This window comes from Calidris pugnax, unplaced genomic scaffold (genome assembly GCF_001431845.1).
Source record: "Calidris pugnax isolate Ruff unplaced genomic scaffold, ASM143184v1 scaffold120, whole genome shotgun sequence".
In the NCBI taxonomy this organism is placed as follows: domain Eukaryota; kingdom Metazoa; phylum Chordata; class Aves; order Charadriiformes; family Scolopacidae; genus Calidris; species Calidris pugnax.
The window spans coordinates 410,443-433,849 of record NW_015090867.1 but is presented as its reverse complement, the minus strand read 5'-3'; the positions used below and the strand labels follow the sequence as shown (position 1 = coordinate 433,849).

General features: G+C 53.7%; 1 protein-coding gene across 2 annotated transcripts in view; it reads left to right on the top strand.

Annotated features, from left to right (window-relative positions):
• The window catches only part of STAMBP (STAM binding protein), a 22,490-nt gene extending 946 nt beyond the window's left edge, over positions 1-21,544 (top strand). The window contains exons 1-10 of one of the 2 annotated variants that reach the window (XM_014945481.1): positions 1,606-1,742; positions 3,151-3,391; positions 10,290-10,365; positions 11,411-11,506; positions 12,784-13,159; positions 13,875-13,999; positions 16,800-16,937; positions 18,548-18,660; positions 19,070-19,169; positions 20,177-21,544. In XM_014945481.1, the coding sequence (XP_014800967.1) occupies positions 3,177-3,391; positions 10,290-10,365; positions 11,411-11,506; positions 12,784-13,159; positions 13,875-13,999; positions 16,800-16,937; positions 18,548-18,660; positions 19,070-19,169; positions 20,177-20,233 (1,296 nt within the window). In that variant the 5' untranslated portion in view covers positions 1,606-1,742; positions 3,151-3,176 and the 3' untranslated portion in view covers positions 20,234-21,544. Of the gene's footprint in view, positions 1-1,605; positions 1,743-3,150; positions 3,392-10,289; positions 10,366-11,410; positions 11,507-12,783; positions 13,160-13,874; positions 14,000-16,799; positions 16,938-18,547; positions 18,661-19,069; positions 19,170-20,176 lie in introns of those variants that run through there. The other variant, XM_014945480.1, reaches the window with a different exon arrangement.
• The last annotated feature ends 1,863 nt before the right edge of the window (positions 21,545-23,407 follow it).

Here is a 23,407-nt window from a genome sequence, read left to right as displayed (position 1 = left end):
GGGGCTAGCAGCTCGAGGGGGGGTCAGCACTTTGGGGGCTAGCAGCTCGAGGGGGGGCTGGTTTGGGCAGTTTCTTTATCTGTAGGAATTCGAGAGGGAGCTCTGTGTTGGGAGTTGCAGTGAGCGATGTCTGTTCTCTCTTGGGGGAGAAGGACCGTAGAATTTGGCAGGAGGGGTTCAGTTTGGGGAGGGGACTGAGAGCTCTGGTTTGGGGGGGAAAAACTGAGGGCTCCCCCCACCAGTAGAAGCAGCAGTGAGGAGGAGGAGGTGAAGCCCCCTCTGAGCTGGGCTCTGTCGTACCCCGTGAGTGAGCGCTTTGGTTCGGCAGCCTTGGGCAGGACAGAATCCTACAGCCTTTATTTAGGGCAAGAAGCCTCTGGAGGCCCCTCCAGGATGTGGGCTGAGAAACGCAGGCCTTTCTGCCTTAAAAAGGGGCTTCTGCTCCAAAGTAACCCCAGAAAGGCAACAACTCCACCACCTGGGATCCTCAGGCAGTGCTGAGCTCAGCTCGGCACCATTCCCTCGTCAAGGAAGAATTATAGAATCATAGAATTTCCCAGGCCAGAAGGGACCTCCAAAGGCCATCTAGTCCCACCCCCCGCAGTCAGCAGGGACACCCCCAACTAGACCAGGTTGCCCAGGGCCTCATCGAGCCTCTCCTTGAATATCTCCAGGGAAGGGGCCTCAACCACCTCCCTGGGCAACCTGTCCCAGTGCTCCACCACCCTCCCAGTGAAGAACCCTCTCCTCATCTCCAGTCTAAATCTGTTCCCCTCCAGCTTGAAGCCATTGCCCCTCGTCCTGTCACTGCAGCCCTTTCTAAACAGGCTCTCCCCAGCCTTCCTGTAGCTCCCTTCAGGTACTGGAAGGCTGCTATTAGGTCTCCCTGGAGCCTCCTCTTCTCCAGGCTGAACAACCCCAGCTCCCTCAGCCTGTCCTCGTAGCAGAGGTGCTCCATCCCCCTGATCATCCTCGTGGCCCTCCTCTGGACCCTCTCCATCAGGTCCATGTCCTTCTTATATTGAGGGCTCCAGCCCTGCACCCAATACTCCAGGTGAGGTCTCACCAGAGCAGAGCAGAAGGAGCTGTTGTAAATCATGACGTCGTGTGTGTGGCAGTCACGTTGCTGGAGGGCTTGTGAGGTGTTCTGGATTCAGAGTTTAAGCTTACACTGGTCTTTCCAAAGGAAAACTGCCTTTGGTGCTAGGGGGAAGAGCACTGTGGAAGGTTTCTGGGCTTGCTGCCCCTCAGACAGTCTCAGTGCTTTCCCCAGCTTCAAATTTATCAGAGAAGGGATTTGCCGGAGCCAGGTGGGAGGCAGAGGCATGGATCAGGTCGAGGTGCATTCCTGGGGTGCCGGGTGTGCCTCCCGCAGCGTGGGGGAGAGAGGGATTGCCTCTGTGCCCAGGCAAGAGCAATTTGGGATTGGGCTTGTTGGGTAAGGACAGATTTGCTGAGCAGCAGTGGCTGGAAGGACGGCCTTCAGCTCCTTCCTCTTGTCACTGCTGTGTAAGCGAAATGCTGAACGCTGCAGTGTTGAAACCCTGAACAAAGCCCTTTCTGCTCGAGTCTGAATGAAACTCTTTGGCCATTTTCCCCCAGACTAGTGCCCAGCAATAATTTTGTTGTGTGGAGAGACGATTGGGAAAGGAAAGGGGAGGATTTGGATGGGTCAAACCCTCGCCTGACATCAATTGCCAAGGACCCCTCTTGAATTTGTGGCTGCCTTTCAGGTCCTAAAGGTAAATATCTAAGCAATGTGCCCCAAGAAACCCAGGCTTCTCCCAGATTCCTCCCTCAAGACCTAGCTTGGCCTGTGCATTAAACGTTTTTCTGCTGAGCCAGGGGGTGATTTCTATCGAGGAAAGGCAGTCCTGAGGAAATGGGATGAGTTTTACTGTCATCCAGTGAGACATGGACAGGCTGGAGGGCTGGGCAAGGAAGAACCTCATGAGGTTCAACAGGGAAAAGTGTAGGGTCCTGCACCTGGGGAAGAAAAATGTCAGGTATCAGTACAGGTTAGGGGTGGACCTGCCGGAGACGAGCTCTGAAGAAAAGGATCTGGGGGTCCTGGTGGACAGTAAAATGACAATGAATAAACAGTGTGCTCTTATGGCCAGGAAGGCCAATGGTATCTTGGGTTGCATAGGGCAGAGTGTGGCCAGCAGGTCAAGGGAGGTCATTCTCCCCCTCTGCTCTGCACTGGGGAGGCCACAACTGGAATCCTGCGTCCAGTTCTGGGCTCCCCAGTTCAAGAGGGACAGGGAACTGCTGGAAAGAGTCCAGTGTAGGGCTACAAAGATGATTCAAGGATTGGAGCATCTCCCTTATGAGGAGAGACTGAGAGAGCTGGGACTCTTTAGGCTGGAGAAGAGAAGGCTGAGGGGAGACCTTATCAATGCTGACAAGTGTCTCAAGGGCGGGCTGAGGGAGGAGGGAACCAGACTCTTTTCAGTAGTTGCCAGTGAGAGGACGAGGGGCAACGGGCACAAGTTGGAACAGAAGAGGTTCCACTCAAATATGAGGAGAAACTTCTTCACAGTGAGGGTGGCAGAGCCCTGGAACAGGCTGCCCAGGGAGGGTGTGGAATCCCCTTCTCTGGAGATTTTCAAGCCCCACCTGGATGCTCCTGAGTAACACACATGGTCTGGGTTCAACCTCCGCAAGATGATTCAAGGATTGGAGCATCTCCCTGATGAGGAGAGACTGAGAGAGCTGGGACTCTTCAGTCTGGAGAAGAGAAGGCTGAGGGGAGACCTTCTCAATGCTGGCAAGTATCTCAAGGGAGGGTTGAAGGAGGAGGGAACCAGACTCTTTTCAGTGGTTGCCAGTGAGAGGACGAGGGGCAACGGGCACAAGTTGGAACAGAAGAGGTTCCACTCAAATATGAGGAGAAACTTCTTCACAGTGAGGGTGGCAGAGCCCTGGAACAGGCTGCCCAGGGAGGGTGTGGAATCCCCTTCTCTGGAGATTTTCAAGCCCCACCTGGATGCTCCTGAGTAACATGCTCTGACAAGCTCTGGGTGGTCCTGCTTCAGCAGGGGAGTTGGACTAGATGATCTCTATGGTCCCTTCCAACTCTAAAATTCAGTGAAATGCAGTGAAATTTACGCTGGTTTGTGATGCAGATTGCCTTTCCTCCCACCCCAGGGTTCCTCAGCCCCGCAGCAGCTTTGATGTGTGTCGTTATGCCCGACCACGCCGACGTCAGCCTCGCCCCGGAGGAGCGAGTCCGAAAACTGATCCAGGTGGGAAGTGCTGTGGAAGTAAACGAGGATGTCCCACCGCGACGCTACTACCGCTCCGGGGTGGAAATCCTCCGCATGGCGACCGTCTACTCAGAGGAAGGCAACATCGAGCGGGCCTTCATTTTGTACAACAAATACATCACGTAAGAGCAGCCTCGCTTCGTTTGCAATTAACCCGGGTCCACACAAGGGGTTGTGGGTTTGGGTGTCGAGTATTTTGAGCGTGGCTGAACACCGGGAGAACTTGCTGAGCTGGAAGAACTGGGTTCTGTCCAGAACTCTGCTGCTTTGGAGTTTCAGTTCCCACAGAGGTGAGGGTGCAGCTGGTTTGACTGACCAGGAGATGTCTTAAATGTTGGAGGTAAAACCCACAAATTCCACTCGCCCAGTTGTAGAAGGTTTTAATCATAGAATTGCCCAGACCAGAAGGGACCTCCAAAGGCCATCTAGTCCCACCCCCCGCAGTCAGCAGGGACACCCCCAACTAGACCAGGTTGCCCCATCGAGCCTCTCCTTGAATATCTCCAGGGAAGGGGCCTCAACCACCTCCCTGGGCAACCTGTTCCAGTGCTCCACCACCCTCCCAGTGAAGAACCCTCTCCTCATCTCCAGTCTAAATCTGCTCCCCTCCAGCTTGAAGCCATTGCCCCTCGTCCTGTCACTACAGGCCTTTCTAAACAGGCTCTCCCCAGCCTTCCTGTAGCCCCCCCTCAGGTACTGGAAGGCTGCTGTTAGGTCTCCCCGGAGCCTCCTCTTCTCCAGGCTGAACAACCCCAGCTCCCTCAGCCTGTCCTCGTAGCAGAGGTGCTCCAACCCCCTGATCATCCTCGTGGCCCTCCTCTGGACCCTCTCCATCAGGTCCATGTCCTTCTTATATTGAGGGCTCCAGACCTGCACACAATACTCCAGGTGAGGTCTCACCAGAGCAGAGTAAAGTGGCAGAATCCCCTCTCTGGACCTGCTGGCAACGCAGCTTTTGATGCAGCCCAGGATGGGATTGGCCTTCTGGGCTGCAAGTGCCCACTGCCTGCTCATGGCCAGCTTCAGGCAGTGTTTTGTAGCAGTTCCCTTTGAAACCAGGCGGATCTTGGGTTCCTTGTCCCTCTGCTGGTGGAGGCTTCTGTCAGCAGGAGGGAGGTTTTAGCTCCCTGTGTGTCAAAGCTTCCTGGTGTTCTGTCACCCCAGAGTGGCTAGATTGGCCTCCATTGTCGCTAGGTTGGCTGTGACATCGTGTGGATTGGCAGGGATCTTGGTATCAGGTATCTACCTGGAAGGGATCTAGGCTGGTGGGTGGTTTCTCTGACAAGCTGTGTTCAGAGGAGAAGCCTGCTCAAGTTACTGCAGCCTTTTATAGCAGGCACCAAGTTCTTCCTTCAGGTGCAGGGACCACTGGTAGATTTAGTTTTATGTCTTGGAAAGAATATGAACACCTCACCCCTCCAAAAAAAGCATGGGTATACCTTAGTCCTTCTCAGGAGGGACATGGGGAAGAGTTCTGGGTCCAAAGAGCCTGATCTCAGCCAACTGGTGAGTTTCTGCAAGGTCCTTGGGCCACAACAACCCCCTGCAGCACCACAGGCTGGGGGAAGTGTGGCTGGAGCTGCCTGGAAGAAAGAGACCTGGGGGTTCTAGTTGACAAACGGCTGAATATGAGCCGGCGTGTGCCCAGGGGGGCAAGAAAGCCAATGGCATCCTGGCTTGTATCAAAAATAGTGTGACCAGCAGAAGCAGGGAGGTGATTGTGCCCCTGTACTCAGCACTGGTGAGGCCACACCTGGAGTGTTGTGTCCAGTTTTGGGCACCTCAATCCAAGAGAGATCTGGAGGTGCTGGAGCGGGTGCAGAGGAGGGCAACGAAGCTGGTGAGGGGGCTGGAAAACAAATCGTATGAGGAGCGACTGAGGGAGTTGGGGCTGTTTAGTGTGAGGAAGAGGAGGCTGAGGGGAGACCTCATCACTCTCTACAACTACGTGAAAGGACACTGTAGAGAGGTTGGTGCTGGTCTCTTCTCACAGGTAATTAGTGACAGAACGAGAGGGAACGGCTTCAAGCTCCAACAGGGGAGGTTTAGATTGAACATTAGGAAAGAATTTTTCACCGAAAGAGTGGTCGGGCATTGGAACAGGCTGCCCAGGGAGGGGGTGGAGTCCCCATCCCTGGCTGTGTTTAAGGGCCGTTTAGATGCAGTGCTGAGGGACATGGTGTAGGGGAGGACTTTGTAGAGTAGGGGAGATGGTTGGACTCGATGATCCCAAGGGTCTCTTCCAACCTAGACCATTCTATGATTCTTGGGTACTGAGAATCCTTCTAGAAAGCTCCAGATGCTGTATAAACACACCAACACCCTGTTTGGTCTTTTCAGCTGCCGGGTCTCCACCTGGAGGGTCTCCATTCTGTGCAGATAAAAGCAGAGCCACGTATTCTTGCCGTCATCTCCGCAGCTGCCCAGAAACGAGCCATCTTGGGTCTGAAAGCCCACGGCCGCGCGTGCCAAGCCGGAGCGTACGCCGTGCTAACGCGGTGACGTGCTCTCAGGTCTGGATCGTGTCTGAGCAGCCCGGAGTACGAGCAGAGCAAACATATGTCTCTCTGTAGCTGTGCCTGCTGGTGTTTAAAGGGCTGAAAACTCTGATCCTCACAAAATACCCCAATGGCACAGGGTGTTCTGTTCCTGTACGTTTTTTGGCCAAAAGCCTGTCCCTCTTGCTTTTGCCCAGTGCCACTCTGATGTTGTCTCTGCTGTGCCCGTGCTACTTGCTTGTCCAGAATGGGGTTGGCATCTCCGTGGGCATTTTCTCTCCCTGCCCCCATGTGCAAGGTTCCTGCCCCTTAAATCAACGCATTTTTCTCTGATTAGCTTTTCTTCCCGCCTTGCACTTCCTGAGCTTTTATGGGCATTGTAGAGAGTGTCCTGGGAGCTGGGAAGTGTAAAACCCTCGGGAAGGTTTCCAGGCTGGTTACGTAGCCAAGGCCGAAGGAGCAACTCTTTAACTAAACAAAGGAATTAAAAGCACCTTCGCTGTTTCATTATAGCAACGATAAGTGCTGGCGTCTGTTCTCTCCAGCAGCTTTCAGATGCTTGTGGCATTTACGTTACCCTGGCTGCTGGGCTGCCAGGAAGGTGAAAAAACCTTCCCTCGGTGGTGTGGTTTCTCCAGTGCTGATGAATATGAGCTTCTGCTCTGGATTGTGCGAAGATAGGAACTTAAATAAATGTGAGTGTGAGATTAAATGCAGATGTGAAGCTGTAATGCAGATGTGAAGCTGTAGCTCCAGCGGTAGGTTTGATGGAGTGGATGTCCTTCCCCAAGGGCGTGATCCAGAAGGCAAGATCACTGGTAATGGGAGCCTCTCATGGGATTTACTCTGCTCTCCCTTCTCTAGAAATGGGAGTGGAATTCTTCCCCTGGTGCTTTCAGCCCACACCTGTGCCTTGGCTGTCCTTTAGCACAACGCCAGCGTGTGTGACCTAGTGTGGGCACCTTCTGCGTCGTGCTATGGCTTTGGGAAGGGGAGGACTCCAGCCCCGAGGAGAAGTGAGAGGCTCTTGGCTTGGTGTGTTTGATCAGAGTGAGCGAAGTGTGCTCTCTGTGGCTTTAGGAAGCTGGTTTTCTCTTTATTTCCCTTTAAGGCTGGTCTCAAGGCCTGAATTACACCACGAGAGCTGTGTCGTGGCGCCTGATTTGGAGAGTCCATCGGGTTTGGGACAATCTTGTCTAGACATGGGATAATCTCAAGACAGAGGTTCTCATTGAGGCAGCCAGTTCCCTGCTTGGCTCCCGGCTGCTGCTCCGTCCCGTGCAGGTCCCTTGGCTGCACAGCACCTCTCTCTTCCACGTGGAAACAAAGCTCATGGGGGGGCAGGAGATTTAGATTAGATATTAGAAAGAACTACTTTACTGAGAGAGTGGTCAGGCCCTGGAACAGCCTGCCCAGGGAGGTGGTGGAGTCACCATCCCTGGAGGGATTTAAGAAACGTGTAGACATGGCTCTTCAGGGCCTGCTCTAGTGCCCAAGGTTATTGGTTTATGGTGAGGTGTTGAGTGTGGGGTTTAGTTGGTGGGTGCGGGGTTTTTGGTAGGCGTTTGGTGTGGTGTGTTGTGGGGTTTTTTTGGGTTTTTTTGTTGGTTTGTTTGGGTTTTTTTGTGGTTGGACTCGATGATCTCGGAGGTCCCTTCCAACCACTAAGATTCTGTGATTCTGTGATTCTGAGGGTGGCACAGCTATCTCTAAGAATAACCAGGCTGGACTTCTAACATGTGCATCTTGTCACCTCGTAAAACATCTGCTCACTTGCCTTCTTGAACAGCTTCTTCTGCGTTGATCTGAGTGGACGTTTTCCTTGAATCACCACCACGCACGCTCGGTTTGATTTTTGTGAGAGCCAAATAAGAAGGCGGGGGGGGGATGGAATAAAAAGTTTTCTGTGGTGTTTGGGCTCCTGGTTTCCCTGCGTGGCTGGGAGCTGTTAGGATTGGCTCCGGGGTTTTGCGTGGGGTGTTGCAAGGGACTCGAGAGACGCCGGCTTGGCGTGCGTGCCGCGTAAAAATAGCCTGTGATGTGGCTGCTGAGTGCCAAACAGCTGCTGCTCAGAGTGGACTCAGGAGCAGGCAGAGGTTTGAACCAGCCCAAAAGTCGTGGTGTTTTAGTCCTGCCAAACCTCAGTTGGGCTGTCGATAGGAAACATGAACCCTTCCTACCCTTCCCCTGCCTCCGTCCCCAGCTGCTGCCGCCTGGTCTTGTCCCAGAGTTTTCTTCTGGCTGCCTGAGTCTTCCTCTCATCCCGCTGCCCACTTTTTTTCCCCCCTTCCTGACTTGTGGAAACCCAGCTGTCTCTGCTGGTTTTTCCATCCTCTCCAGGCCAGCATCTGCTCTTAATCCTTCTTAATTAATCCCTTCCATTTTAATCTGCTAGCTGTTGGCAATGATCACAGCCTTGTTTTGTCTCCTCGACACAGTGACCTACTTCGCAACCGCCAGCTGGGAGCAGGGACCTTGCTGGGTGTTTGGGATGGAGCGAGGGCTTCTCGGTGGCACTGGGCTCTGACGTGGTTGTGCTCATCTGGTGAGAGCATCCTCCTGCTCTCCCTGGCAACCGGGAGCCTTCGGGGTGCAAAAACTCCTTCCTCTTCCCAGAGGACTGAGGTTTCGAAGCAGCTGGGTTTATTTACTGCGCGCGCACAGAGGATTCTCAATGTGAAGAGCGTTCTCACTCTGTCCCCCCCTGAGTTTTTCCTGCTTGGTTTGTTTGTGCTGCTCCCCTGGGGCACACTCTGGTCCTCACTAACACTTCTTCCTTGTGCCTGGGCACGAGGCTGCTCTCTAAAGGAGCTGGAGAGCATCCTCCTTTGGATGCTGAAGCGGTGTAGCAGAGAGCCACAAGGGAGGGCAGGTCTTTTTGCATTATGCCCACAGGTTTTGTGGGTGCTCACAACAAACACAGCCCCACTTGCAGGAGATAAGGAGCCAGCTAAGCTCACCATGAGCCCACCCAGAGTGAATTGCCCCATGTTTGCAGGCTTTTTTCCTTCTTCTAGTGCTTGCAGTCCTCTTTCTCTGCATCTTCACCACTGCATCCTGCAGAGCCCCCCTGGAAGCTTATTCTGCCTGTAGAAAAGCACCACTGGAGCACTGTGTCCAGCTTTGGAGTCCTCAACACAGAAAGGACATGGATCTGCTAGAACAGGTCCAGCGGAGGGCCACAAAGATGTTCAGAGGGATGGAGCACCTCTCCTATGGAGACAGGCTGAGGGAGCTGGGGTTGTTCAGCCTGGAGAAGAGAAGGCTCCAGGGAGACCTTATAGTGGCCTTTCAATACCTGAAGGGGCCTATAGAAGAGCTGGGGAGGGACTCTTTGCCAGGAGGTGTAATGATAGGACAAGGGGAAACGGTTTTAAATTGGAAGAAAAAAGATTCAGATTAGATCTCAGGAAGAAATTTTTTACTGTGAGGGTGGTGAGACCCTGGAACAGGTTGCCCAGGGAAGTTGTGGATGCCCCATCCCTGGAAGTGTTCAAGGCCAGGCTGGATGGGGCCTTGAGCAACCTGCTCTGGTGGGAGGTGTCCCTGCCCATGGCAGGGGGGTTGGAACTCGATGATCTTTGAGGTCCCTTCCAACCCAAACCATTCTATGATTCTATGAACTTTCCACCAAAGAGGTGGTGGAGTCTCCTTCTCTGGAGACACTCAAACCCTGCCTGGACACATTCCTGTGCAACCTGCTCTAGGTGGACCTGCTCTGGCAGGGGGTTGGACTAGATGATCTCCAGAGGTCCCTTCCAACCTCATATCATGCTGTGATTCTCTGAAGATTAACCTGTTTGTAGTCCTCCTGGGAGCAGGGGGATGTTGAGCTGAGTTTTGATCTCCTTCCCAGAAGTGTGCCCAGAAACAGCCCTGCTGCCTGAAATATTGCCCTGATCTCCTGAGGTGATCGGGCCACAGAGTCAAAGGGCTTCTGAAGCAGCAGCTGGGGAAGTTGTGAACTTGCTTTTCGCTTACCTGCAAGTTTTCCCTTTTCAAGGTCGGAGTTAATTTCCCCATCTCTTGCACAAACCGTGTGTTCCCTCGTGCAGAAGGACGGTCTGAGCACTGAGTCAGCCGAGTCCTTGAGCTTTGTGTAATCCCCTTGGATGCTCGCAGAGGTGGAGGCAGGTGCCCAAGGACCCTCCTGAATGGCTGCCAGTGTCCTTGCAGTTTTAGTCTGGTTTATTAATGTTTCTGTTCAAAACCAATGTATTTATCCCTGAGGATCATCTCCAAAGTCCAGGTGGAAGAAAAATCTGTGCGAGGTGCTCTCCTGGGACTGAGAGAGATCTCCCGTGTGCCATGAAGGGTTCAGAAGGCCGTTGTATGAGGGACTGTTTCATGAAAAATGCAGATTAATGTCCTGATTGTGGGGAGCACAGTGCCCAGGGATGTGGCAGAGCCAGGGGACAGTGCTGGAGGGGAATGATCAGTACCCCCAAAATGCCACTCACTGTCTTGTGCTTGTCCCTTTCTGCTGTGATTCAGAAATGCGTTTTCTCTCCTGTTTTTACAGGCTCTTCATAGAGAAGCTGCCGCAGCACCGGGATTACAAAACCGCTGTCATACCCGAAAAGAGGGAGACAGTGAAAGTAAGTAGTAACATTGCCAAGTCTTTAAATGGTGGCTCTCAGAAATGTTTTGGGGTCATCAGCCGTGGGCTTTCGTGGCTCTGGGATGAGTGATCCACACAAATGCTGGGAAGCCTTGGCTTGACCAGGCAGGTCTGACCCCATGGGAGTTATGGTTGGGTGCTTCTTACCCTGTCATCTTGTCCTGGGCTGGCTGTGGTTGACCAGTTTACTTTTCTTTAGCACTGGAGTGTCCTTTCTTTCCTCTTAAACTCTCTGCTTTTTAAACCCCGCATGGCTTTTCCATGCATGGTGGCCAGAAGCCCAATATGGTGGTCCTCAATGGATTTGCCAGGGAATCCTTGGAGATTTCTCACAGCCATAAGAAGCAACCATTCCTCTGCTCAGTATTGACCAGAAAAGCAAAGGACAGCACTGCCAAGGCTCTTGCTCAGTGTTGATGGTGATGCTGGAGCCCCTCTTCTGTGAGGGGGGGCTGAGAGAGTTGGGGGGGTTCAGCCTGGAGAAGAGAAGGCTCCAGGGAGACCTTGTAGCCCCTTGCAGTTCCCCAAGGGGCTCCAGGAAAGCTGGGGAGGGACTCTGGATGAGGGAGGGGAGCCCTAGGAGGAGGGAGAAGGGTTTGACACTGAAAGAGGGGAGATTGAGTTGAGATTTTTGGGAAGAACTTTGCTGTGAGGGTGGTGAGAGCCTGGCCCAGGTTGCCCAGAGAAGCTGTGGCTGCCCCATCCCTGGAGGGGTTCAAGGCCAGGTGGGAGGGGGCTTGGAGCAACCTGGTCTGGTGGGAGGCGTCCCTGCCCAGGGCAGGGGGGGGCACTGGAAGGTCCCTTCCAGCTCTAACCATTCTATGATTTTGGGATGCCTGGCTACACTGTGCCTCTTCGCAGCCTGCCAGCATGAACACACGTGGTGCTGCTCAGCCCTTCTTGCCTCCCAAACAGATGGTTTATAATCTCTGGGTGCTACATTGATTCTTGCATCCATTCAGGTCTTGGTTTTTCTTGCTTTGGGACTATCACACTCTTATGACTCTGTTTCTCCCCTTCAGAAACTGAAAGAAGTAGCCTTCCCCAGAGCTGAAGAGCTCAAGGAGGAGCTATTAAAGAGGTACGCCAAGGACTATGCTAAGTACAAGGAGCAGAAGGTGAGTGAGAAGAGACTGGAGGCCTGTGCTCCCCAGGAGACCCTCAGCCACAAAGGGTTTGGAAGAGGGCAGGTCTCCAGGGCTCCCGGGGTGCTCTGAAGTGTGAAGTCTGTGTACCCCCAGCTTGCAGGGTCCAGCCTTGTCACCTGCAGCTCAGGGCTGTCCCAGTCATGTCTCTGCTGCTGTAGGTGAATCTGTCACAGGCATCCTTCTCGTTGTGCATCTTCTCCTGGAGGCAGCCTGAGCTGGGACTGTTGGTTGTTTTTTTCCCTTTTTCCCAACATAAGGTCTAGGTCTTATGATCCAGAAACTCAGCAGGCAGCTGGAAACAGCATGGTCAAGGACCTGGGGTTCTGTGGGCAAGGCAGCAAACTCCGCGGGCAGTTTTGCTGGGAACAAGTGCAAATTTAGAGATGGGATAGAGTGAAGTCAACCCAGAATTCTGTTTCTGTGGAAGAGGGAGGGTAAGGCAGCAGTTTTACTGCCCTTGTCTGTCTGACTGTCCTGATGGAAGCGCGGATCTCTGGTTTGCAAACTGAAGCTTCCTTGCAGGGAGTGCTGTTTGCTGGGCACCTTTGGCAGAGCCTTTAGAAGTATTCTAAAGAGTGTGGCCAGGAGGTGGAGGGAGGTCGTTCTCCCCCTCTGCTCTGCACTGGGGAGGCCACAACTGGAATCCTGCGTCCAGTTCTGGGCTCCCCAGTTCCAGAGAGACAGGGAACTGCTGGAGAGAGTCCAGCGCAGGGCAACAGAGATGATTCAAGGATTGGAGCATCTCCCTTATGAGGAGAGACTGAAAGAGCTGGGACTCTTTGGTCTGGAGAAGAGAGGGCTGAGGGGAGACCTTATTAATGCCTACAAGTATCTCAAGGGAGGGCTGAGGGAGGAGGGAACCAGACTCTTTTCAGTGGTTCCCAGTGAGAGGACGAGGGGCAACGGGCACAAGTTGGAACATAAAAGGTTCCACTTGAATATGAAGAGAAACTTCTTCACGGTGAGGGTGACAGAGCCCTGGAACAGGCTGCCCAGGGAGGGTGTGGAGTCCCCTTCCTTGGAGATTTTCAAGACCCGCCTGGATGCTCCTGAGTAACATGCTCTGACAAGCTCTGGGCAATCCTGCTTCGGCAGGGGAGTTGGACTAGATGATCTCTATGGTCCCTTCCAACTCTAAAATTCAGTGAAATTCTGGGGTTGCTGAGGGTCTGCGTGCAGAGGCTCCATGTTCTGCCTCGGGGTAGTGCTCCCCTGCCTGCTCTCCCTTAGCACATTTCTCCTTGCAGAAGGCAAAGGAAGAGGAACTTGCACGAAACTTGGCTTTGCAGCAGCAGCTGGAAGAGGAGAGAAATCGAGTAGCCCTGATGAAGCAGCAGCAGGTAGAGCAAGAGCAGTTTAATGCCTTCGAGGAGATGATTCGACGACAAGAGCTGGAGAAGGAGCGTCTAAGGATAGTGCAGGAATTTGGAAAACCAGAGCTGAGTCCTGAATCTCTGGATGGACCCCTCATCCCTGGTGTGGAAAAACCACCGACTGATTTAATCCCAAAGGTTCCGGTCTCTCCAGTTCAACCTGCGAGTCCATCAGCGGGGACTGTCTCATCCAAACCTCCTGTTGTGGACAGATCTTTGAAACCTAGTACTTTGGGAAGCACAGAAAACAGTTAGTACCTCTCACTGCACCCTTCTCCCTTGCTGGGGCTGAGCCAAACACAGCTGAGGAGCTGATTTGTCTGGAAGGCACTTGGAAGGGTCTGCCCATGGCTCCATCCCTTCTGGGGGTCTGGCCTTCCGAGTCACTGGATGTTCTCCCCACTGCCCAGTGAAGGTTTGCAGGGCTGGGGAGAACTGTCTCCCCTTGGGAATCGGCCCCCCATGCTTCTCCAGCCCCACCTCTCTGCTAACCCAGACTCTATTTGGCTTTCCTAGATCCAGATATTTGTTGGGGGTCAGGGGTTTAGTTCCTGGCTAACCAAATTCTTCTCTTCTGCCAAAGATGGCTCCAAAATACTGATTTGGACATTTCCAAATGACTGGTTCTTGACCAGTGACACATCTTACTTTAAGTAACATTTTGTAATTGTCTGTGTTTTCATTTTCTTTAACAAAACACTTGGGTTTGGACACACTGCTAAAGGTCTCTCTCTCCCTCTATGTGTCCCTGTTTTGAAAGAGGTAGTGAGTGTCCTTTATGAAGTATATGAAGTGTCACAGTGACTTCATTTATCTGTGACTGCTGTTCTAAGGGTAGACATTGGAGCAGATAATGTTTCCAGGTTGGATTTTCTCAGTCTGGTCCTTTCAGATGTTGACCTGAGGGAACATTTCTCCAGTGCCCCCGACTCTCCTTGCTCATTGTGCTCCCCTTCTCCCCACAGATGCAAGTATGGACGTCCTTCGCCAGGTCATCGTCCCTAGGGAGCTCTGCCAGAAGTTCCTCCAGCTGGCTGATGCCAACACGGTCCGGGGTGTGGAGACGTGTGGGATCCTCTGTGGTAAGCTGGTAAGGTGACAATCCTCATTAAGGCCTTGGAAGTGGCGCAGGCACCTTTTCTCAAGGTGTGCAATAGCTTTGAGAATCACAGAATCTTCTAGGTTGGAAGGGACCTTAAAGATCATCTTGTCCAACTGTCAACCCAACTGACAAAAATAGACACCCACACAACAAACAAGGAGCATCATCACTAAACCAGACCTCCCAGCACTACATCAACCCGGCTTTTGAACACCTCCAGGGATGGGGCCTCAACCCCCTCCCTGGGCAGCCCATTCCAAGGGCTGAGAACCCTTTCAGTGAAAAAATTTTTCCTAATATCCAGCCTGAACCTCCCCTGGCGTAACTTGAGGCCATTTCCTCTTGTCCTGTCGCCTGTGACTTGAGAAAAGAGACCGACCCCCATCTCTCTACACCCTCCTTTCAGGGAGTTGGAGAGAGCAATAAGGCTCAAGGACCCTGTTATTTTTTCCACGGGAGGCTGTAGTGCAGTTTCACTGAGCACTAGGGTTTCGTGTGAGTGTTAAGGATGATCCACTGCTCCTTCTCCTCCCTTTCACATTCAGATTTTCTCACACTGAAGGAGGTGCTGGTCACCGAGTCCCTGTGGGTATTTGGCTTCCTCTCTCCTGTTGCTGACTCTCTGCTGGTACCAGCGAGCACTCCCACATTGCCAGTGACAGGCAGCTCTGGTGACTTGTCCTTTAGGTACCAGCAGGACCGAGGTGTCCCAGCTGTGAAGTAAGACCCACCCCAAGACAAGGTTGCACAAACACCACCTGGAGACAGTTAGTTCTCCCCCCAGAGAGTTTACGTGCAACAGGTTTCCACTGGTAGTGGGAACTGGAAGCTGGTGAGGGGGCTGGAGCACAAGGAGAAGGGTCTGGAGAACTTCTGAGGGAGCTAGGGGTGTTGAGCCTGGAGAAAAGGAGGCTGAGGGGAGACCTTCTGGCTCTCTCCAACTCCCTGAAAGGAGGGTGTAGCCAGGGAGGGTCGGTCTCTTCTCCCAAGGAACAGGCCATGGGACAAGAGGAAACAGCCTCAAGTTGCCCCAGGGGAGGTTGAGGTTGGATATTAGAAAAAATTTAGACACTGAAAGGGTCATCAAGCCTTGGAATGCGCTGCCCAGGGAAGTGTTCAAAAGCTGGGCTGACATGGTGCTGGGGGACATGGTTTAGTGATGTTTTTTTTTTGTCAGAGTTAGGTTGATGGTTGGACTAGAAGATCTTGCAGGTTTCATCCAACCTAGAGGATTCTGTGATTCTATGGTAGCTCCTGCCTGTCTCCCCCGAGCCATTTGGGGCTGCTCTGCTTGCAGAAGTTTGTTTGGAGATGAAGTTGTTTGATGTAGCAGCTTTCTGCAATCCAGCTGCTTCCAGACACTTGGTGATTATTGAATTATGAGGCATCATCTCCCAGTGAGTTGAGAGATCTGCTCTGGTGGGTGTCCAGGACTTTTCTGAGCTCTTGTGGGTGTTCTGAACAGCAGAGAAAATTAAATAGAAAGCCGCGGGTTGTGCTCAGACTCAGAAAATCCTGCGACTCCTTTGTCAGTAACTTGCAGTTACCATTTGTGTGACCTGTAAATGGACGGTAGATCATAGAATCATAGAATGGTCTAGGTTAGAAGAGACCCTTGGGATCATCGAGTCCAACCATCTCCCCTACTCTACAAAGTCCTCCCCTACACCATGTCCCTCAGCACTGCATCTAAACGGCCCTTAAACACAGCCAGGGATGGGGACTCCACCCCCTCCCTGGGCAGCCTGTTCCAATGCCCGACCACTCTTTGGGTGAAAAATTCCTTCCTAATGTTCAATCTAAACCTCCCCTGTTGGAGCTTGAAGCCGTTCCCTCTCGTTCTGTCACTAATTACCTGTGAGAAGAGACCAGCACCAACCTCTCTACAGTGTCCTTTCAAGTAGTTGTAGAGAGTGATGAGGTCTCCCCTCAGCCTCCTCTTCCTCACACTAAACAGCCCCAGCTCCTTCAGCCGCTCTTCATATGATTTGTCTTCTAGGCCCTTCACCAGCTTCGTTGCCCTCCTCTGCACTCGCTCCAGCACCTCGAGATCTCTCTTGGATTGAGGTGCCCAAAACTGGACACAACACTCCAGGTGTGGCCTCACCACTGCTGAGTACAGGGGCACAATCACCTCCCTGCTTCTGCTGGTCACACTATTTTTGATACAAGCCAGGATGCCATTGGCTTTCTTGCCCCCCTGGGCACAGGCCGGCTCATATTCAGCCGCTTGTCACCTAGAACCCCCAGGGCTCTTTCCTCCAGGCACCTCCAGCCACACTTCCCCCAGCCTGTGGTGCTGCAGGGGGTTGGTGTGGCCCAAGTGCAGGACCTGGCACTTGCCCTTGTTGAAACTCATTCTATTGGCATTGGCCCAGTGATCCAATCTATCTAGGTCCCTCTGTAGGGCTTCCCTATCCTCCTGGGAGTCACCACTCCTGCTTAACTTGGTGTCATCTGCAAACTTGCTGATGATACACCCTATGTCCTTATCCAGATCATCAATAAAGACGTTGAACAGAAATGGTCCCAACACTGAGCCCTGAGGCACACCACTTGGGACCGGCCGCCAGCAGGACGTACATCCATTGAGCACACATCCACAGATGCATCCGTGGGCTTTTTTCCAGACCTGCTGTTCCCCTGGCTGGGCCCCCGAGTGATGGATGCAGAAGTACAGCGTTCCCAAAGCTTAGGAAATTACCTCTGCACCAGCGGGCGGCAGCAGCAGCGTTCCCTGCCTGGGGGGGTGTCCGGTGGGTAACAGCCTCCCTGTGCTGCCTTGCAGATGAGGAACGAGTTCACCATCACCCACGTCATCGTTCCCAAGCAGCACGGAGGCCCCGATTATTGCAACACGGAGAATGAGGAGGAGCTCTTCATGATCCAGGATCAGCTCAGCCTTGTTACGTTAGGCTGGATCCACGTGAGTCTCTCGTTCCTGGTTTGCTTCCTGACTGGTCTTGCCTTCATCCCAGAGGGAAAGGTGTGTGCGGAGCAGGGCTGGGGGAGCAGAATCACAGAATCTTCTAGGTTGGAAGGGACCTTAAAGATCATCTTGTCCAACCGTCAACCTCACTGACAAAAATAGACACCCACACAACAAACAAGAAGCATCACCATCACTAAACCAGACCTCCCAGCACAACATCAACCCATCTTTTGAACACCTCCAGGGATGGTGCCTCAACCACCTCCCTGGGCAGCCCATTCCAAGGCTTGATAACCCTTTCAGTGAAAAAATTTTTCCTAATATCCAGCCTGAACCTCCCCTGGTGCAACTTGAGGCCATTTCCTCTTGTCCCGTCGCCTGTGACTTGAGAAAAGAGACCGACCCCCCCCTGGCTACCCCCTTCTTTCAGGGAGTTGTAGAGAGCAATAAGGTCTCCCCTCAGCCTCCTCTTCTCCAGGCTGAATTCACTGGAGGAGCTGCTGTGGAGCAGACAGGTTGGATTCTCCCTCTGGATTCTGGATCCTCGGGTTGGATTTCTCCCTCTGGTGCAGTCTCAGCCACTACTCATGCTGCCGGAGAAACCCAGGCCTGTTTTAAGTCTGGGTCCCTTCCTAAAGCATCGGGCCCTTTGAGAGTGGGCTACTGGGCATGAAGCTGATGCTTCCCCCGGCTAAAAGCTGACTCCAGAGGCACCGTGGGGGCTCCCCGAGCTCCCCCTGTCAGTGCAGGCTCTCTCCTTTGATGCCTCCCCGTAGTAGCGCTGCTTTTAGCAGCCAGCTGTGTGCTGCTCTGCCACGGGATGTGCCAGTCCCAGATTCCTCCGCTGGCTGCGGCGCTGCCCCGCTGCCTGTCCCCGCGGAGCCTTTGGCAGTCGGATGGGAGCCAAGGAAAACGTTTGGTGCTGCTGAGTAATCTCTCGAAAGCAGCAGCTGCCTCGCAGGCTTTGACAAATAAATGCCTGCTGCCTGTGCCTGATCCCTGCGGGGTGTCTGCTTTTGGTGTTAACTCTTCAGTGACGGCCCGGCCACAGCCAGGGACCCTCAAGGATCCCTTAGACCTTTCTGGCTGCTCTTGGCGACAAAAGCTTAACGAGGAAAAGGGGAAAGACCTTTCAGCAAGAGCTGGGCTGTGAAATGTAGCCGTCAGCTGGAGTTTGGGTAGGGTGGTGGTTGTCTGTGATCGTACAGCCCTTGGCCATCTGGGTGGAATGTGATATCTCCAAGTGCCTTGGCAGTACCTTAGGAGCCTGGTGATGCTGTGTCCCAGGGGTGCCTGCACTTCAGAAACGTGGGATGTGGCCTGCAGGGTGCCATGAATGAGAACAGGGACAGTGTCGTGCCTGAAAGTGTGACTTTCCATGCGATATGGCCAGAAATGTAGAGCTTCTCCTGTATTTATTCCAAATGGAAGAGAGGAGCAGATGTTTTGGGGCAATCCAAAGCCGTTTTCAGTGTGCAAGCTTGTTCTCTGTGCCGTCCAAGGAGCTTCTCTGTTACAACCTTTCCTTGGCAGACGCTGTCCCTTTGGACTAGCCCTCCAACCCTGCTCTAACATCCTCTCTCTGATGTTTCCTTGTGTCCCAGACTCACCCCACGCAGACGGCCTTTCTCTCCAGCGTCGACCTGCACACGCACTGCTCCTACCAGATGATGCTGCCAGAGTCCATCGCTATCGTGTGCTCTCCGAAATACCAGGAGTAAGTATGGATGTAGGGAAGGCCTTTCCCTCGGCTTGTGGTGCCCAACCAAAAGGTCTGGCCCCTTCAGAAGGTGTTGAAGTGCTGTTCATTGCCACCTTTCCTCTGTGGGATTCCTGGTGTGGAATAAAACGTCAAGTCACGCAATGAAAGCTTTATCAAAAGAGGCTGGAAGAGCATGTGTGATTTGACAGCTCTTCTGAGCTGGTTTGGGGGGGGATCATATCTGGGCTGTGGTTGCCCACCCATGAAATGAGGGTCTGTGGCCACAGACCTGGGGAGGGGAGTGTCCCACAGCGTGTGTCTGCTCTCTCTCGAGTCGAGCGGCCTCGAGCTCTTCAGAACCAGGAGGAGGTGCTTCTATTTGCAGAGGCTTGAGCTACACAGACTTTGTGTTTATTTGCTCTAGGACAGGATTTTTCAAGCTGACGGAGCACGGCCTGGAGGAGATCTCTTCCTGCCGGCAGAAAGGATTCCACCCCCACGCCAAAGACCCCCCTCTCTTCACTGTAAGTCACCCCAGGAGGCAGCGGGGGCTGTGGTTGGCACGTTGGACTCTTCACTTGATTTTATAGCTGTGACCCAGGACGGGAGGGTCAGCCTGGCAGGGGATTGTCTCTTCCTAGAGTTGAGATGCAAAAGCCTTCTGAGTTGTTAGCACGTGGTGGAGGTGGGATGCAGAGCACTTCTCTGCAGAAACAGGGCAAGGCAGCAGCAAAAGGGAAGTCATTCAAGGGAAGTCATTCTGCCCCTCTACTCTGCACTGGTGAGGCCACAGCTGGAATCCTGCGTCCAGTTCTGGGCTCCCCAGTTCAAGAGAGACAGGGAACTGCTGGAGAGAGTCCAGCGAAGGGCAACAAAGATGATTCAAGGATTGAGCATCTCCCTTATGAGGAGAGACTGAGAGAGCTGGGACTCTTTAGGCTGGAGAAGAGAAGGCTGAGGGGAGACCTTATCAATGCCTACAAGTGTCTCAAGGGAGGGTTGAAGGAGGAAGGAACCAGACTCTTTTCAGTGGTTCCCAGTGAGAGGACGAGGGGCAATGGGCACAAGTTAGAACATAAAGGGTTCCACTTGAATATGAGGAGAAACTTCTTCACAGTGAGGGTGACAGAGCCCTGGAACAGGCTGCCCAGGGAGGGTGTGGAGTCCCCTTCTTTGGAGATCTTCAAGCCCCACCTGGATGCTCCTGAGTAACATGCTCTGACAAGCTCTAGGCAATCCTGCTTTAGCAGGGGAGTTGGACTAGATGATCTCTATGGTCCCTTCCAACTCTAAAAATTCAGTGAAATTCAGTGAAAATTCAGTGAAAAGGCCTGTTTTTGATTGAGAGAGAGAGATTTATACTTGTGTCCTGCCATGGCTGGTGTGTGGCACTGGACAGAGCACTAGATTTTGGTCCGAGAGGGCTGTTCTGTGTGGGAGGCTGGGTGCAGGTTGTGTGAGGAGGCTCACCTGAGCTGGGGGAACATCTCAATAACCTCCTGTCTGCCCTTTCTCTCCCCTTCTCTTCCAGACCTGCAGTCATGTGTCAGTAGTGGAGAGAGACGTGGTCCTGATCGATCTCCGATAGGCCTCTTGCCTTAACCGTTTACAGAAAACCATCTACCTTCCTTCTAGGCCTAAGGAAATGTGTTTTTTTCCTCCTGTAGCAGATGATTTCTACCGTGTAGTGATTGATCCTTCCCCTTCCTCCCCCAACCATCGCGGTGAAATCGGTGCCCTGACCTCAGTGGGAGCTCGTGAAGCCTCGGTGCCCGGCGTTGGGCTGGTGAAGTGGTGCTGAGGTTCAGGGTGTGGGGAAAAGCTAACTGGAAATTCGAAAACCAGAAGCTAACACTAAAGCAATTGTTTTAATACTCTAATCTATGGCTTGAACGGCTTCTTGGGGGGGGGTGTTCCCCTGTGATTTGCTGCAACCACGAGGTGTGGAAACCTCTTCAAGTGCTTTCCAAAGTGGGACTTGGCCCAAATTAGTCTGTGCTTTGTTTTGCCTCCCTGGGTTGCTGTGGTCTTGGCGCAGCGGCTGGAGTGGATAAATCTTTGCTATAATTTCAAATTAAACCTTCCTAACCCCTCTCACGAGCTCAGCACCGCTGAGCCGGAGCGAGTCCTGCTCCCTGGTACTCAGGTCTTTGCCCGCTGAGGTAGGAAGGGGCCCAACCTCCTTGTTTCAGTGTTGTGGGGGAGAAGGTGCCTGGATGGGGCACTGCCCTGCACAAGCTGCTCCATTCCAGCGGTGGGGAGGGATGTCTGGTTATTTTATTTCTTTTCCTGGTTCGGAAAAGCCCTCGGGCTGCCCAGCGAGGGCTGGGGTTTGACTTGTTGCTGGTGGAGGAGGCTCTGGGTCGCTTGGCTTCAGCGCTGCGGTGTGAAGGCTCTGCAAGGCCATCTCCTCTCTGGGAAGGGGCTCCAGCAGCTTGTGCCACTTCAGTCCTTGAGGATGACCACCCCCAACCACCTCCGCGCTTCTCCGAGCAGTGTGAAGTCTGTCCTTGCCAAAACCACGCGCTCCGTGACGTCACCGTTACGCGGTACCAGCCAGGGACCTCTTCCCAATCGCTGCTGCTCCTCCTCTTCCTCCTCCTCGGATGCTGAGCAGCAATTTTCCTTCCCTGCACTTCCACCCTCGCTCCTGCCGAGGCTGGAGGGGAAGAAGCAGCGTTGAAAGGTGGAGGACATCTGGCCTCGAAGGGCTGAGCGTGGTCCTGGCATCTCCACATCCTCGGGGGGGATGCTGTGACGCTCAGCATGTGGCCCTGGAGTCGCCTTCCCCCCTGGCGTGCGAACACACGTGTTGTGTGTGTCGTGTCCGTGTGCTCCCCCATGCAAACTCCTTTGGTGTACAGTCGAACACGGATGGATTGAATGATCTTGGCTGGGTTTCTTTTGCCACTTGTGTTCTTCCAGCTCTCTCGGGGGGGGTTGGAGGGGTCCGGCGGGGCTGAGAGCGGGGAGGGAATCCAGTTATTTCGGGCTTGTGTTTTATTTGGAGGGAATACCTTTATTTAGGGCTTGTGTTTTATTTGGAGGGAATCTGTTTATTTAGGGCTTGTGTTTTATTTGCACCAGCCGCCTCCCTGACTCCTGGGTGACAAAGAGCTGCTGCCATTGTTTTTGCAGTCAGTTTTGGAAAACAGGAGGAGGGAAGGAAGGTGACTTCTGGGCATTGGTGGGAATGAACTTTCAGACCTAATTTATCCAGACCGTGCTCTGGGGTGGGTTTTGCAGCGCGAGGCAGAAGGGAGCACGCTGTGGGGACACGAGGGGTGACAGCCCGTCTCCCAAAGCAGGGATTCCTCCAAACGGACAGTGGGTATCACAAGGAATCACAGAATCATAGAATTTTCCAGGCTGGAAGGGACCTCCAAAGGCCATCTAGTCCCACCCCCCGCAGTCAGCAGGGACACCCCCAACTAGACCAGGTTGCCCAGGGCCTCGTCGAGCCTCCCCTTGAATATGTCCAGGGATGGGGCCTCAACCACCTCCCTGGGCAGCCTGTTCCAGTGCTCCACCACCCTCCCAGTGAAGAACCTCATCTCCAGTCTAAATCTGTTCCCCTCCAGCTTGAAGCCATTGCCCCTTGTCCTGTCACTGCAGGCCTTTCTAAACAGGCTCTCCCCAGCCTTCCTGTAGGCTCCCCTCAGGTACTGGAAGGCTGCTATTAGGTCTCCCCGGAGCCTCCTCTTCTCCAGGCTGAACAACCCCAGCTCCCTCAGCCTGTCCTCGTAGCAGAGGTGCTCCATCCCCCTCATCATCCTCGTGACCCTCCTCTGGACCCTCTCCATCAGGTCCATGTCCTTCTTATTTTGAGGGCTCCAGACCTGCACACAATACTCCAGGTGAGGTCTCACCAGAGCAGAGTAAAGTGGCAGAATCCCCTCTCTGGCCCTGCTGGCAACGCAGCTTTTGATGCAGCCCAGGATGGGATTGGCCTTCTGGGAATTTATCTCCCCGTCCCCGAAGGTCTCAGCTTTGAGCTGCCCCAGTATTATGCAGCCCAGGATGGGATTGGCCTTCTGGCAATTTATCTCCCCGTCCCTGAAGGTCTCAGCTTTGAGCTGCCCTGGTATGGAGCAGAGAGCAACCCCCTGCGCCGTTCCGAAATTGTCCCAGTGACCGACAAACCCTCCTGGGGAATTCCTCACCTCCCTCCCGGCGCGGCCGTACGCGAGGGCTGCGACTCACGTCAGCACCCAGCTGCTGCCCGGCCCCGCTCTCCCAGCCGCCGGCTTTTTAATCGCATTTTTTTCACTTAAAAATCCCTGAGTCATCAATTTGTGCGGCGGGGTGAACGCTTGATGTCCTGGCCCTGTGTCCCGTTACCCCACCCTGCCTGGTCCCCCTGCACCAGATGTGACTGGTCTCTCTTAAAATGACTCAAATCGGGGCTGGATGCCGGGGGAGCGAAGCCCTAACAAAAAACACACTTTGCGGGAGAGGTCTATTTTTGGGGGTTGGGTGTTTGGGGGGTTTCCTGCAGGCGGGGAAGCCATCCTTATCTCTGCCCTCAGGGGTGGGAATGGACCCAAATCCCTGCCCGAGCTCTGGTGGCCGCTCGGTCCGTCCTCGGCGGCGGCCAACGAGGTTTAAAGCGCGAACGTTCCCCTTATAGGGAGGTGCTGAGTCCCGGGGTTTTGAAATCCCACAGCAAAGTGGGGGTTGCCCCCCTCCCCGTCCCGCAGCCCTCGCCGGTGCCGGGGGATGCCTGGCGTTCCTGCCAGCATCCCGGAGCCACGGCCACCCT